The sequence below is a fragment of the Alligator sinensis genome, unplaced genomic scaffold, assembly GCF_000455745.1.
Source record: "Alligator sinensis unplaced genomic scaffold, ASM45574v1 scaffold847_1, whole genome shotgun sequence".
Taxonomy (NCBI): domain Eukaryota; kingdom Metazoa; phylum Chordata; order Crocodylia; family Alligatoridae; genus Alligator; species Alligator sinensis.
In genome coordinates, this window is record NW_005842797.1 from 367,998 (window position 1) to 381,315 (window position 13,318).

The window sequence follows — 13,318 nt, forward strand, 5'->3', positions numbered from 1 at the left end:
ATGGAGCAGGTTTGAAAGGATAAAAAAAAATCCCATTTTTTTTTCCCGTTTCAGCTCTATGAACTTTCCTTTAATGAAATGGCTTCTTGGAGGAACTGTGAACTATAATTCAATAGGAATCTCTGCACACTACATAATTTTGTGATGTCTGTTGTATGGGAACCTGGTAACTGAAATTGTCATAATCTTCATTCCATTTGGCTTCTACCATCAGAAGAATGTTGAACTTTATGGCCTTTTAAATGTCTTTAAAAAGACCTGATGAGCAGTTAGCAGGAATTGGTTATACCTACCCTAACATGCTTTAGTTAAATAGAACATGATATACCCCCTCTAAAAATAGACATAACAATTTGAAGAGTGGGTAATCAGTCAATCTTTGTAGAGGTAGTGGAGGAACCAGACACTAGATTTCTGGTGGGATCTGGTAAGTGTAAAGAGATCTACCATCTATGCCAAGGCAAACAGATTTCTTCAAGCAGAAGATGACAGCTTACAAGTCCTGGCCCTGACATGCAAATAACTATGCACTTGCTTAGCTGTATTCATATCATTATATTTTTTTAAACACAAAAAATGTTAAGTATGTGCATAATTTAAGTAAATGAAGCAAATACTTCCAGAACAACAGTTTGATTAGTAAGATCCAAGTTGTATATTAATGTAGTTCCCCTGAATCCCAGCCGATGTCTTTAGCTGCAAGACTCTCCTTGTTTATGTTCCTAGGAATTCTCTGCTATAGTCTGGTAGGATTTCAGGTCCTGTTCTTGCCCAGATGCACCCACTAGTGATAAATAGATGGTTCCTCAGTACAAAGTTAGCCTGCAAAATTATGACTAGCTCATGTCTGACTAGCTCATAATGGAAGTTAATATCACTGAATGATGAATCTTTACTTTACTGTTTGGAGAACGATTATGTCTACTCTGTACCAGTTGCTGGTAAATGTACCTCCAAATTTCTTTCTTCTCCTGCAGAACAAAATGTATCCCATTCTCTTTATGTTATATCCAAAATAACTAGCTTTAACATCTGCACTGACTGTTGCCAAGGAACCAGAAGTAGCTGAATAAGTATAGGAAGCAGTGAAAAAGTATAGAGTATCTGAAACCATTGATACTGTCTTAAATGACATGCATCATGAAGTAATGCCTTGCCTAGAATTAAGAAAAATGTACCATGTCAAGATCATCCCACACAGCAATTTCACTTGACGTTGATTGTAAAAGGCTTTTTTCCCTTTGCTTTAATATGCAATAATATTAAGAAAACTAGGATGTAGGGCAAAATTCTTCACAAATAGTCCTCCTGGAATTAGCAGAAGAATGGATATGAGTAAGGATTTCTTTGGGTGATATCTTTTATTGGACCAACTTCAGAGTTGGGACAGAGTTAGATAAGCTTTCAAATGCAACACATTCTTCAGCTCTATAATGGTCTCACACGCACACTTTTTTTTTTTTTTTTTTTAAAGAAGGGCGTGCTGTCTGTAATAAGCTTCCCCTTTTCCTCCTGTGCTAGCCGTTGTTGGGTAGATAATGCCCAATACAGCACTGGGATTTTCTATGCAGTGTCACAGGCACTGTTTCTCCTCAACTCCTAATATGTATATTGGAATCAAGTGTGTTTTTACAAGATGTCTTGGATGCACTGTGTTAGCGGACATAAGGCAAAATGGGTATTCTGCACAGTGGGTCTCTCTTGTACAGTTTCTCTATCCAACAAAACATTTTAAAGTTCAAAATCTTGTCCATTCTTAGGATGAGCTCAGTACCTTTTTGAAGCTTTGTGAAAAACCAGAGAGATGAACAGGAAGGCAGAAACTGCCTCCACCCCTAATCACCACTGAATAGCCAGTTGCTTGGTGCTAGGGTCACTCATCTGGAATGCGGGTATTAATTAGTTTGGGTTAATTTGTCTCTAGTTGGATCTTTTCCATTTTGGTACATAATTAAATATTCATTAGAGTATGTCTTGAACTGCTTCGTTGTATCCTGTGCAAGTACTATAACCATTGGCCTATAGAGTCTGTCTCTTTGGTCCAGTGTATATTTAACTAGTTATACAAAGTGGAACATCTCCAGCAGGAGCGAATGAGACAGGTAGGCAGAGAGTGACTATATGTCTCAGCGGTGAAAGCACAAGTGACTGCCTATTTCAGTGACTGAAGCAAATAGCAGGAGTGTGTGAGATTAGAGATTTATATACCTTGTTAGAATCGGCCAGAGGAGGGATTTTTTGCATGCCATGTGCATATGCAGGTGCGCACACTCTCACTTGCACAACTCGCTGGTTCTCTCTCTCTCTCTACCAGAAATTCCAACCTGAACCCAATGAAGTTTTACTGCGAGTGGCACATTCCTGCAACACTTCCTCCCCCCACCCACCGTGGTTTTGATGAATCAGCATTTTCCACCTGGAAAAAAATTGCTTGGTTTAAAAATTCCTAGCCACCCCTCTATTATAGTCCCAGAGTAGTAAAACTCATCACTCCCAAACAGTGAGCCTGTTGTTAGTTTTAGCAATAATAAAAGCTTCAGTGAAGGCCACAAATCAGCTTCCATTATAGTATTAATATTTAATATGTTTTTGTGAATCAGGCTCTTAATGAGAAAAGGGAATACCTCATTATAGGGAAATACCTGTAAATAGTTTTAAAATGACATTTATACCATTACATTATTCATATCTGTATGTTCTTAGTGCCATAAGTAACACATGCACTCAAGCAGATGCAAATTTTAAGGCAGTGTCTTCAAATGTACATTTTATTTTTTAATATCTTATGTTTGCAATTTGAAAGCCTGGTAGGTGGATTTTTCTCTTCATAAAGATTAGACATCCAACCTCCAGCCCTCCCCTACAGCTGCAGCACAAGTATTCTTTAGCTTCTTAAGCACCAAATTAAACTCTCACTTTCCACTAAACTGTCATTTTGTTTCTTCCTCTTGATTTTTATTTTTAAATAGATGGTTTAAGCATCTGTTGAATGCTTACTGAAAAAACTCCTAAGACACATCCTACAATTAAAGGGGGTGCGGGGAACGAAGACCATCTTTGTAGAGGGAAAAAAACCCTTGCAAGTAGGAGAAGGGTTTGGAATGGGTTGTTACGTGCATCATCCTGTTGTACAGTGAGGTATGCCATCCTTTTACCTCCAGAATGACCCCTTTCCTTTTGCTGTGAGAAGCTTCCACTGGGGCAATAGCTTCTTCCCTATCAATGCCTTTTGATTGATCTTCTGGCGAAATGTCCTTTCCAAGATGGATGGCCTCTGCAGCCTGGGCTTAACAGGGCAGTGCTTTAGCTCAGTAGTGTGCCTGGGACCTCTCCTTACATCTGCCAGCCTTTCTGTCTCAGAATATTTTCATTCTGCTTGTGAACAAGTTGCTGTCTGAGGAAATACCAAGACATTGTATCTTCTCTTTGACGAAGCTTATTTTTGTCCATCCTAGTAGTAATGTGACTTTGCACTCTTATTTTGCCTCTTCCCCCTCATTTTTTCCTGAAAAATGAAGTGGGAAATTCTGAATATGCTTTTAGTATTGTTTGCTGTGGGAGGGCAATAACGTCATTCTAAAACATCAGTGGACCCAGACTCAGCTGCCGTCAGGCAGAGTCTTTGTATCCCTCTTCAGTCTCATCAGACAGCTTTGCCCTCAGTTGCTTCAACTATATCATTAGTATGAAGATAAAAAGTGATAATCCTATGAGAGTAACTATTTAATAGAGACAGGAAGAATAAATTAGTGATTCAAGCACTGAACTAGGACTTTGGAGGCCAGGGCTTTGTTCCCAGCCCTACCATATATTTTATGTCTAACCTTGATGAAGCTACGTAATCTCGTCGTGCCTCCACATATTTTGTTGTTGGGGTGTTTTTTTTGGGTTTTGTTTGTTTGCTTGTTTGTTTGTTTGGGGTTTTTTGTGGAATTTTTTTCCTATTCCAGGTCAAATTAGCTAAATGACTTCCGAATCCTCTCAATTGAGCAAAACTCAATCATTCGCACACCATATGTGACACTACCATTGGCAAGTATCCTCCATCCCAGACTTTTCAGCTTTCAGATACTCAGCTTCAGATACTCCCAAATCCATTGGCAGGCATCCTACATCTGGGCTTGGGGTTTGGATGCCTCTGAGTATCACTTGCCCTTAGCCAATGGCCACAGGAGCAAACTATGAAGAAGTCATAGTTTCCATCAAGTAAGCATGTAGCCAAGATCCTCCCACTGGAAGCTGGCTACTGAGAAGCTAATCACAAGACCCTTGTAGGGTGTCTTGTCCGCAGTGCATTGGACAGGGGTGCACGCTCCACTACACAATGCCATTCAGATCTGTCTAAGTGTGTTGTGTCGTCGTCCCCGTGTCGTCGTCCGTGTCCCCCCCCCCATGCTGCTGGCCTCGCCTTCCCCATTCTGTCCACTCCATTGCCACCGCCTCAGGGGGGGGCGGTGGAGCCAGGCACAGCTGGCTTCGCCTCCCCCCTGCTCCATCCCCTGTATCCCTGCCATTGTGGCAGTGCTCCACCACACTGCCACCTGTTTGAATGCTTATTTGCACTCTATTTGGCTGTTTCAGTCAGCCAGTAAGAGTGCGAATAAAGCATTATGGACAGACAGACAGGCAGACAGATTAAGGCTTTTATAATATTAGAATTATTCTTCAATTTTGATCCAAATAAGGCTTATTTGCATGCTTATTTGCATATTAGACACCAGCAAGTATGCAAAGATCTCTTCTTCTTTACTTTATATTGCTCACCATAAATAGGAGTGAGTGAGCAAGAACTGTATCACACATCTCCGCATTGCCAGCACTAGGAGGGGAAGAGAGGAAGGGGCTCCTCCCCATGCTGAAGCCCAGCTCCCATGGAAGGGGACCCCTAATCCTCCTCTTCTTGCCTAGGGCCCCAAAAAGTATGAATCCACCTCTGGATTAAGTTACTATAGTTTAGCTTTCACTTACCTCAGGGGAAGTAAAAGCCAGTTGCTACAGGATTTGTCTTTGCCCCCTTTAGCCATGTGCTCTCTGCTCATTGTACTGTTTGTATCATCAAGGAAAGATACTTCATTTCACCTGTGCTTTCTCTGGTTTGTGAGTTCTTCAGACCAGTCATTGCCTTACTGTGTATATCACCAAGTGTAATCTGGTCCCAGCCTGGATTGTAGCTCCAGGCACCATGTTATTATCAATTAATTAGTAATAGCGAATAATCGTGTGTTTTGATACGCCCCAAAGAGGGCACTCTCTAAGCATATAGCATCACTTTTCATTGCTCTCTCTACTTTTTGTTGTTAAAACTCCTGAAAACAAGAAGGCTCAAGGGAGGGAAATGTCAATATTTATTTTTTAGAATTACTTTACCCAAATATAGTACCTTGGCAAGGTAACGTTTGGGCAAGATGCCCATTCAACTCCTGTCCTGTATCAGTGCTTCATTCTTCAGAGTTGTCAGCTTAGCACTCTTCAGCACTGAATTTAGCTCAAGTTTTAACAATAAATCGCTAGAAAAATTTCTTCACAGATGCTTAAGCAGAGTTACCTCTTCGGTTGAAAGGAAGCTTAATCTTTGATATGGTCCCTTCTCTTTATTTGTTTTGTAACTGTAAGTGGGTCACTCCCTGACTCTGAAGCTTTTGTCTGTTCACATGTAATGGTTGGCAATATTAGAAAGAATATTTCCTTTGTGTGTGTTTGGTGTGAGATTGTTCCAGTTGCCATTTAAAAAATATTAATCTCTGTAATACATGAAATCTGTGACAGTAAAATCATAACGCCACACGATGGGGTGTTAAGCACACAAATCCAATTAAGTCCCCTCAGACAGCTCTGGGAGTCTATTCCAGTGGGTATGGAAAATGGTTATTTGTGATTTTCTTTGACTAGCTTTATGGCATCTTTCTAGGAGTATCTGTGACAAGCAGCCTTTTGTAGAGGTTTGCATTGCTGGCAAACTGTTCTTTCAGCATGTGAATGAATCGCCTTAATACTTGGTTTTACTTTTTAACAGATCCTACACAAATGGGAGGCCTAAGTATGCTGCTGTTAGCAGGGGAGCATGCCCTGACTGCACAAGAGGTAAGTAAATCTTTCTCCTTCCGTTCTGCCACCCCCTGAATTGTAAGGAGCCCTGAAAAGGAATAATAGCCAAGATTGGATGGTGCCATATATGAGCATGGTGACTTGACACTTCCCCTCAAACTAGTGGAAAGATAGGCTAGCTCTCATTTTGATGTCTCTTCAGTAATTGTGCCAGTGTAATGCTATTGATTGACTTCAGTGCTGAAGGATCCATGTGGCCCCTAACTCCACCTGTTAGAATATTCCTGTTGTCACAGATAGGAGTACGGGAACATAACAATTCTAGAGAAATGTTTTGCAGGCTTCTGATTAAGAGTTGCTTATACTTGTATATTTGTACAGCACCTTGCACTGTAGAGCAATTGGCTCAACCGAGGCAATATAACTATTGGATAATATACTTTGGTTATAGATGAATTCTAATCTTGAAAAGATTGCTAGTGCTAAGAAACATTCAAGATACTCTAGGTGATTCCTGTTATATTTGGCTTTGTGTTTATTGTACTGCCAGTTCAAAAGGCTAGGTAGTTCAGTTGGTGTAATGTAAACATTTTGCATTTACATAGAAAACAAGTAAATCATAGAATGTGGTTTTTTTCTCCATAATCCCAGCAATGGAGATGCATGTAGGGTTTCTGTAGTTTGGTGGTTACTTATGGTATATTTTTTTCCCTCAGTTTGAAATTCCTTCATTAGGTGGGTCAAATGGACTCACATTCAGTAGGTATATAAAATAGGTAGTCGCTAGATCAGAAGAGGGAGTTGCAAGCAGCTTACAAGTAATAGCACTTTTCAGTGGATGGCATTACTTTTAACAATGGACCTTCTGAAGGAATCATGGTATAAATTTGACAGCCAAAAGAGTAGTCAGAGAAGCTGGTGCACACCTCTCACTTGAGAACCCATGGGAGTTGTGTGCTTACCTGTCTTTTTGGGCCTTGTAAAAAATCTTCCACTGATGTCTTTGATTGTACAAAATCAGGCTTTGTACCTTTATTCTGGCTTATCCCATTATGATTCGGTCTCTCTGTGACAACTGGATTTAGGGCAAGCCTTGGGTATTGTGGGACCATGAGCACAATGGGCTCGTACAGATGTGCGGAGAGCCTGCTCCAACATGCTGGAAATCCAGCGCATCAGAGCAGATTTGATTAATTGAGTCTGCTGGAGTACGGAAATTGACGTGCTCTGGCAATCTTCTGTGTCATGTGTATCAGCGTCCCCACACTGAAAAAATGGCAGCAGGACACTTTGAAATAAAACACACTCGATGAGCTTTTAGTTCAAAGTTTCTTGCTGCCATTTTTTCAGTGCGGGGACTCTGATGCACATGATGCGTGGGCACTTTTAATTAAAACACCTGGCGCCGCATCCCAAAACACATGTAAAAATGCCCAGTGTGTGTTTACCCTGTCAGACCTCAGTTGTCGTATAACATGTTTGGTCTTAGTGTAGGTACAAACTCTGTTGTCTTTAACCAACAGGACCTCTATTCTTTGGTACCATTAGCAGAAGGGTTAAATATAATTATCTTTTAAGGTAATCATCTGTCAAAAACAAATGTTATATTCAAACATGGAGGAAAAAATGCAAATCTGAAGTGCTAAAGACCGGCAGGTTGAGGGTAACTTATTTAAGAGCTAGTGTTAAGGGAGCACGTTCAGAGACGCACCAAGGTGCTTGTGTTGCCTCATTGCTGAGATTCGGCTTGAGTGGGTAGGGTATGCTTCTTGGCCAGGGTTCTTGGGTTTGTTATAACAGTAGTGTACATAAATCCAAAATCTCTTCCTGAGCTTACCCCGCCTGTGAAAGGGGGACTATGTATATCTGTTGTGACCATTCATATTTTTAACATGCAGCATAGCCACGATCTAGTCTCACCAGCATGCACACACTGCCTTCTCCTGGCCTGGCACCTAGCAACCTCCAGACCACCAGTTTATTTGGGCAGTTGCCTTTTGCAAACTCTTTTACATGTTAGTATTTACACTCAGATTCTGGCACAAGCAGCTCAACTCCACTTCTGCAGTAGAGTCCAAAACCAAACTAAAGGAAAATCCCTTATCCCTGGTCCTGTTACAGTTTATTCCCAAGAAATATCTTAGAAACCCTTCCTAAATTCCTCAGGCTAGACCCAGCCATGCTTTGTCATCAGGCTGTTTAGCAGAAGTATGAAATACCTGCCCAAAATAAGAAGGGTACTTTGTACCCAAACGCTCATTAAACACCTCTGGCAGCTAAATGGTTGATCCAATAAAAGATACCACCAAAAAAACCCCTTGCTTTGCTCAGAGTAAGGCAGGTTCTAGCAACAGGAGAAAGCCCAAATTATGAGATGGTGTTTAGGGGGTTAGAGACCTTGCTATTTGTTAAAATGTGAATTATTTATTAAATCTACATTAAAAGAGGAGCGCGCTAGTCTGAGTATTGAAAACATCTATTTCTTGAAGATTATAAAGAAATACCATCTTTCTGATGGATCATAGGTAATCCTCAGAAACTGTATATAACATACATTAACTTAAGGCTATATTAAGTGAACAGTAAGGAGCCTTTTTAAAATAAAGTTTTGCATTGAATTGCAAAAACTACAAATGGTGAAGAACAATATGAATATGCATTTATAGGAGAAAGAAAAAGGAATCAACAATGGTATTTGCAAACCAGCTCGGCTGTTCACCTGCTCTCCCTCTGTTCATTACACTTCCTGTTGTGTTGTGTGCTCATAATTTTTCAATATCCTGTACTATTGTTTTCCATTAATAGAGTTCAATGTTTACATTAGCACAGCTTCCAATGTAACAGTACATTACAATATAATAGGTATGTGGGCAGGAAAAATGAAAGACTTGAGCGACCGGATTTTTAACAAGAAAATTACTTGAACAGTGAACTTATTCTAGATTTACCCATAGGTTATATCAGTTGCAGAAATGCTTGTGCAGATTTGACCTCTTTCACCTTTTAGAACAAAGTAAAATGAATTAATCAACCTTGCGGTTATATTTTTAGTAGAGCTGGGTCAGAGCCTGATTCAGTCCTGATCTGCTTTGTCAAAAGAGCAGCATATGAGGACAAAATAAAATGGTGAGAACCGAATTAGGAAATCTTTAGAGTAGTGTGTGGACTTGCCCCATCTGAATCTCACTTCCCGTAGTTTGTTCTTTTATCTTGTTAGTAACGTTTTTTACCAGACTAAGAGCAACACCTAGTGGCTTCTGTGAGCTAATGCAGAAAATACCCTCAGAATAGTAGCACTAAACATTTGCTCTTGTTCTGTATTCCCTCTGCTGTTCTGTCTGGGTGTTTTATCATACTAAAATCTTTTAGTGGCATTGTGTGTAAATATGGTGTCAGGCACTGGAGTTTCTTTTCTCCTTTCCTTTTTTGATAATTCATTAGGAAAAGCAAGAATATGGGAAAGTTATCCTCATGCTTGCTTTTTTTTCTACTTGGGAAGGAAGTGAATCTCCCATGCTCTCTTGAGTTTGGATAAAGAGCCACATGATTTGAGGTGTGAATCGCAAGTGATTTGTGTTAGCTGAGGGAAGTTCACTACCGACTTGCAGTGGGCAAAAGAGGAGAATCATACAAAAATGGAAGATTTTTAATAATAGCATTAGTGATCACCCTCATAATTTTAGGCTGTGATCCTGCAAGGACTTAAAAATCTGCTAGACCTTAATAGTATATTGAGAAGAGCTACTTAAATGCTTAAGTTTCTGCAAGACTTTCATTGCTTTGATTCTAACTTCTTATCTCTACAACTGAACTTTAAAGGGCTCATACTTGGCAAATCTCTTGGTGATTTTCATTTTCTGTTCAATATTTTTTCCTAAACAGCCATTCTAAAGTTAAGGAGGAAAGAAAGAAAGAAAGAAAAAAAAATCCTTAGTTGGTGCGTGAAGTAAACACTCTGACATGAGAGACTCCATGTTAACGACAACTTAATTTACTTTAATTGATTTTAGTTATCCTTAACACACACTATCTCACTAGGAGGGTAATACGCAGACAACGTTCTGAGGGTAAATACAATATCTTTTATTAGACCAATTCATATAGTTGGAAAAATTCTTAGCAAGCTTTTGGGCAAAAGCACCCTACGTCAAACTGAGGGTAATAAAGCACTGGAACACATTACCCAGAGAGGATGTGGGATCTCCATCCTTTTTGGTTTTTAAAACCAGACTAGACAAAGCCATGACTGGGATGATCTAGTTGGGGATGGTCCTGCTTTGAGCAGGGGGCTGGACTAGATAACCTCCTGAGGTCATTTTCTTATTCTAAGCCTGATAGGTGATTATTGTTTCAGACTTAAAATCTACAGTCTCTGTCCTTCTACTATTATCTTTCATATTTTTGTACAGTAACTCAAACACCTTCTGTGTAAAGGGGTATGTGAAAGGGAACCTCCTTTGCTTTGTGTACTGTCCCAGGAGTTGAGCATTTTCATGGCCCTGGCACAGGATGGGGCTAGCCATTCTAATCCTTCCAGTAGAGGAGTGATGAAAGGCATTTTGGAGCTGGGACTTCCTCCACAGCTGAGGACATGCTTATCAGCAGAGTTGTGAGGTGCACAGTACCTCTTACCGGGAACTTTCACCCTGTCCCCTTCAAGCAGTGTCTGGAAAGCACCAGCACTGAGCAGGCTCTCGCTTATAAAGAGTCTTCGCTAACTGACACAAGTGACTAAGGTACCTGCTGCTAATCAGTCCTTCATACATACAGTAGGTAAGGGGCCTGAAATTGAGGACCTTTTTACTCTTGCCAGACTCCCCTGGGTGAAATGGCCTTAAGTTAACCAGCTCAGGAAAAAGGCAGGTTCTGTGAACCGCAGTTGTGCCTTCCTTAGTTATTACAATCAAGTTTCAATTGTTTACTTTACTCTGTAGGAAACTTGTAAGAGGGCTATGTGCTATTTTGCAAATATAATGGAAGTGCTGGTAATATACAATCTTTATCCATCCTGTGTGATTTTGTTCTGGGAAAAATAGTCTATCAGTGACCATAAGAGTCAGTGAGGCATTGAAGGTAGTCAACAGCATGATAATGACATTGTCCTGAGTAGCAAGTCCTATTCCTGGTTATTCTAATAGATCCCTCTGCTTTAAAAGTAGCAGATGTAGTTGCTAGCTCAATCTCACATGCCTTTGCAAACAAATGTTCTGCCCCTACTTCAAAGTTAGAAATGGCCAATACGGGTCCAGAAACAGAAGCCTCTAGCCCTTAAGCTGGTGACCAGTTGCAGCTGTCACACATTTAAAATAGTTATAGATCAGTAAAAGCAGCTGTCCCCTATGCCTTCAAAAATATGGTCCTAAGAAAGGGTGTTTCGAACCACCTGTGTTTTGGCATGCAACACTTTTTAGTCATTGCCACTGGCAAGTGAATATTGGTAAATCATTTAATGTGAATACCCAGTAAGTTTGAAAGTTTATATAGAAAATATTTGCATGGAAATATTTTAAAGTCTTCCTAATGCACACAGTTATTTTGGATATTTAAATATTTTGCAGGGAAGTATCCTCCCCAGCTATTATTTCTCATTTTGTTTGGTATGCCTGCAGTTGCACAAAATCGTCTTCCCTTTTAACTAGCAACTGATCAGCTTTACTTAACTCCATATCCCTAATTATACCATGCATCAGCAATGCCGCACACTTTTGTTAAGCATTTTTATATATATATATATATATATATATATAATATATCTTCTGAACCTACAGTTAAAACTCTTCACATCCTAAGCAATTGATATTTTGTAAGTATATTTCATACCTAATGTGCCTCAAATGAAGATGTTTTAATAATAAAAATTAAGCTAATAAAAATAGCACAAGTAGAAAAAAGCTGTTCTGCGGGTCAGGGAAAATTGATTGCATATGCATTTCTTGATAGTTGAGTTTCAAAAGATTTTTAATGGGATGCTCTCTTCAGCACTTCTGAAAATCCCACACCGTGTCTTTATGCACATTATTGGAGCAGTTGAAGACATCTGGCAATATTAGCTACTCATTTTCTTTCTTTTAAGAACGTTGGGTTTTTTACATTATAAGTCAGGTGTGTCAAACTCACCCCAGGGGCTCCCGCCAGGCTGGAACCAACAACAGCTGCAGTGGATCTGCGTCTGGGGCCAATGACATCGGTCAGGAATTGAGCTGCAGTGTTGGGGGTGACAGGCAGTGGTGCTGGAGTTGGAGGAGCAGGCAGCAGCCCTGGTGAGAGATCAGGCAGTGGTGTGCAGGGTGCGGAGAGAAATGGGAGGGAGTGCAGGTAAGGCAGCAGACGGTGGTAGGCGGGGGAATGGGTACAGATTGGTACAGGTCCAAGGGTGGGTGGTAGTGGAGAAAGCTAGGCTGGTATCTGCACAGCCCTGGCTCACCCCTTGCTGCTGATGGCCATGCCCACTGCAGTCCAGGTTCCCTGAATTCTGCAGCAGTGAGCATGCCCCCCAACTTCCAGTAGCCCCCAAGACTACTGTCAGACCAGGTGGAATGGATCCACAGGCCAGATCCAGCCTGAGTGCTATATGTTTGGCAATAAATTGCCGTATGTTACAAGTAAAATAAACTCTTGTCATATAACATACTTAACTGTTCTTTTCTGAAATGATAACTACTTTAACAGAAAAAATATCTCCTAAGTGAAAACGTATAAATGGGAGATGTATCCTTTGCAGGTGCATGTAGCACAGGTCATAGGTATATTTATGCATCTGTATATTTAATCACTGGGTTTCCATTGGGTTTTAAAAAACTTTTTGTGAGGTACAAAACTAAAATCAAACTGTTTTGGGGATAAATGCTTTTCTGCTATTTGATGGGCATTAGAAGGAATATTAAAAAGCTGATAACACCTTTAATTTCCTTCTGCATATCCAGGATTAGGAAATGTCAGATTGTTCATCGCCAGCTGAACTCTGTCTGGCTGGTGTTGTATTGCTCATTAGCAGGGATGGCCTTGTAGGCACCTCCTTGATGTTCTGTTCCTTCTCCTCTTTGTCCCAGGTGTCCTCGAGTACTTGCCAGTCTGATGCATCTAACTCTACAGAAGCATGTCGGAAGTCGCCATTGTTTCAGCTTGCAGAGGTGAGTTTTGTAGTGATAGAATCGCTTTTTTAAAGAAATCTTAATCTGTAATTGAAGGAGTTCTGGAGTTGAAAGCATCTAAGTAAAGGCCACACTTTTGCTTTACTCCTGATGTTGTCTATAGATAATGGACTGTGACCTGC

General features: G+C 40.4%; 1 protein-coding gene across 8 annotated transcripts in view; it reads left to right on the forward strand.

Moving 5' to 3' along the window:
* Positions 1–13,318, forward strand: part of BBX (BBX, HMG-box containing) — a 212,652-nt gene that overhangs the window by 124,888 nt on the left and 74,446 nt on the right. For all 8 annotated transcript variants that reach the window (XM_006035079.3, XM_025191232.1, XM_025191233.1 and 5 more), the window contains 2 exons: positions 6,014–6,081; positions 13,095–13,175. In XM_006035079.3, the coding sequence (XP_006035141.2) occupies positions 6,014–6,081; positions 13,095–13,175 (149 nt within the window). The remainder of the gene's footprint in view (positions 1–6,013; positions 6,082–13,094; positions 13,176–13,318) is intronic.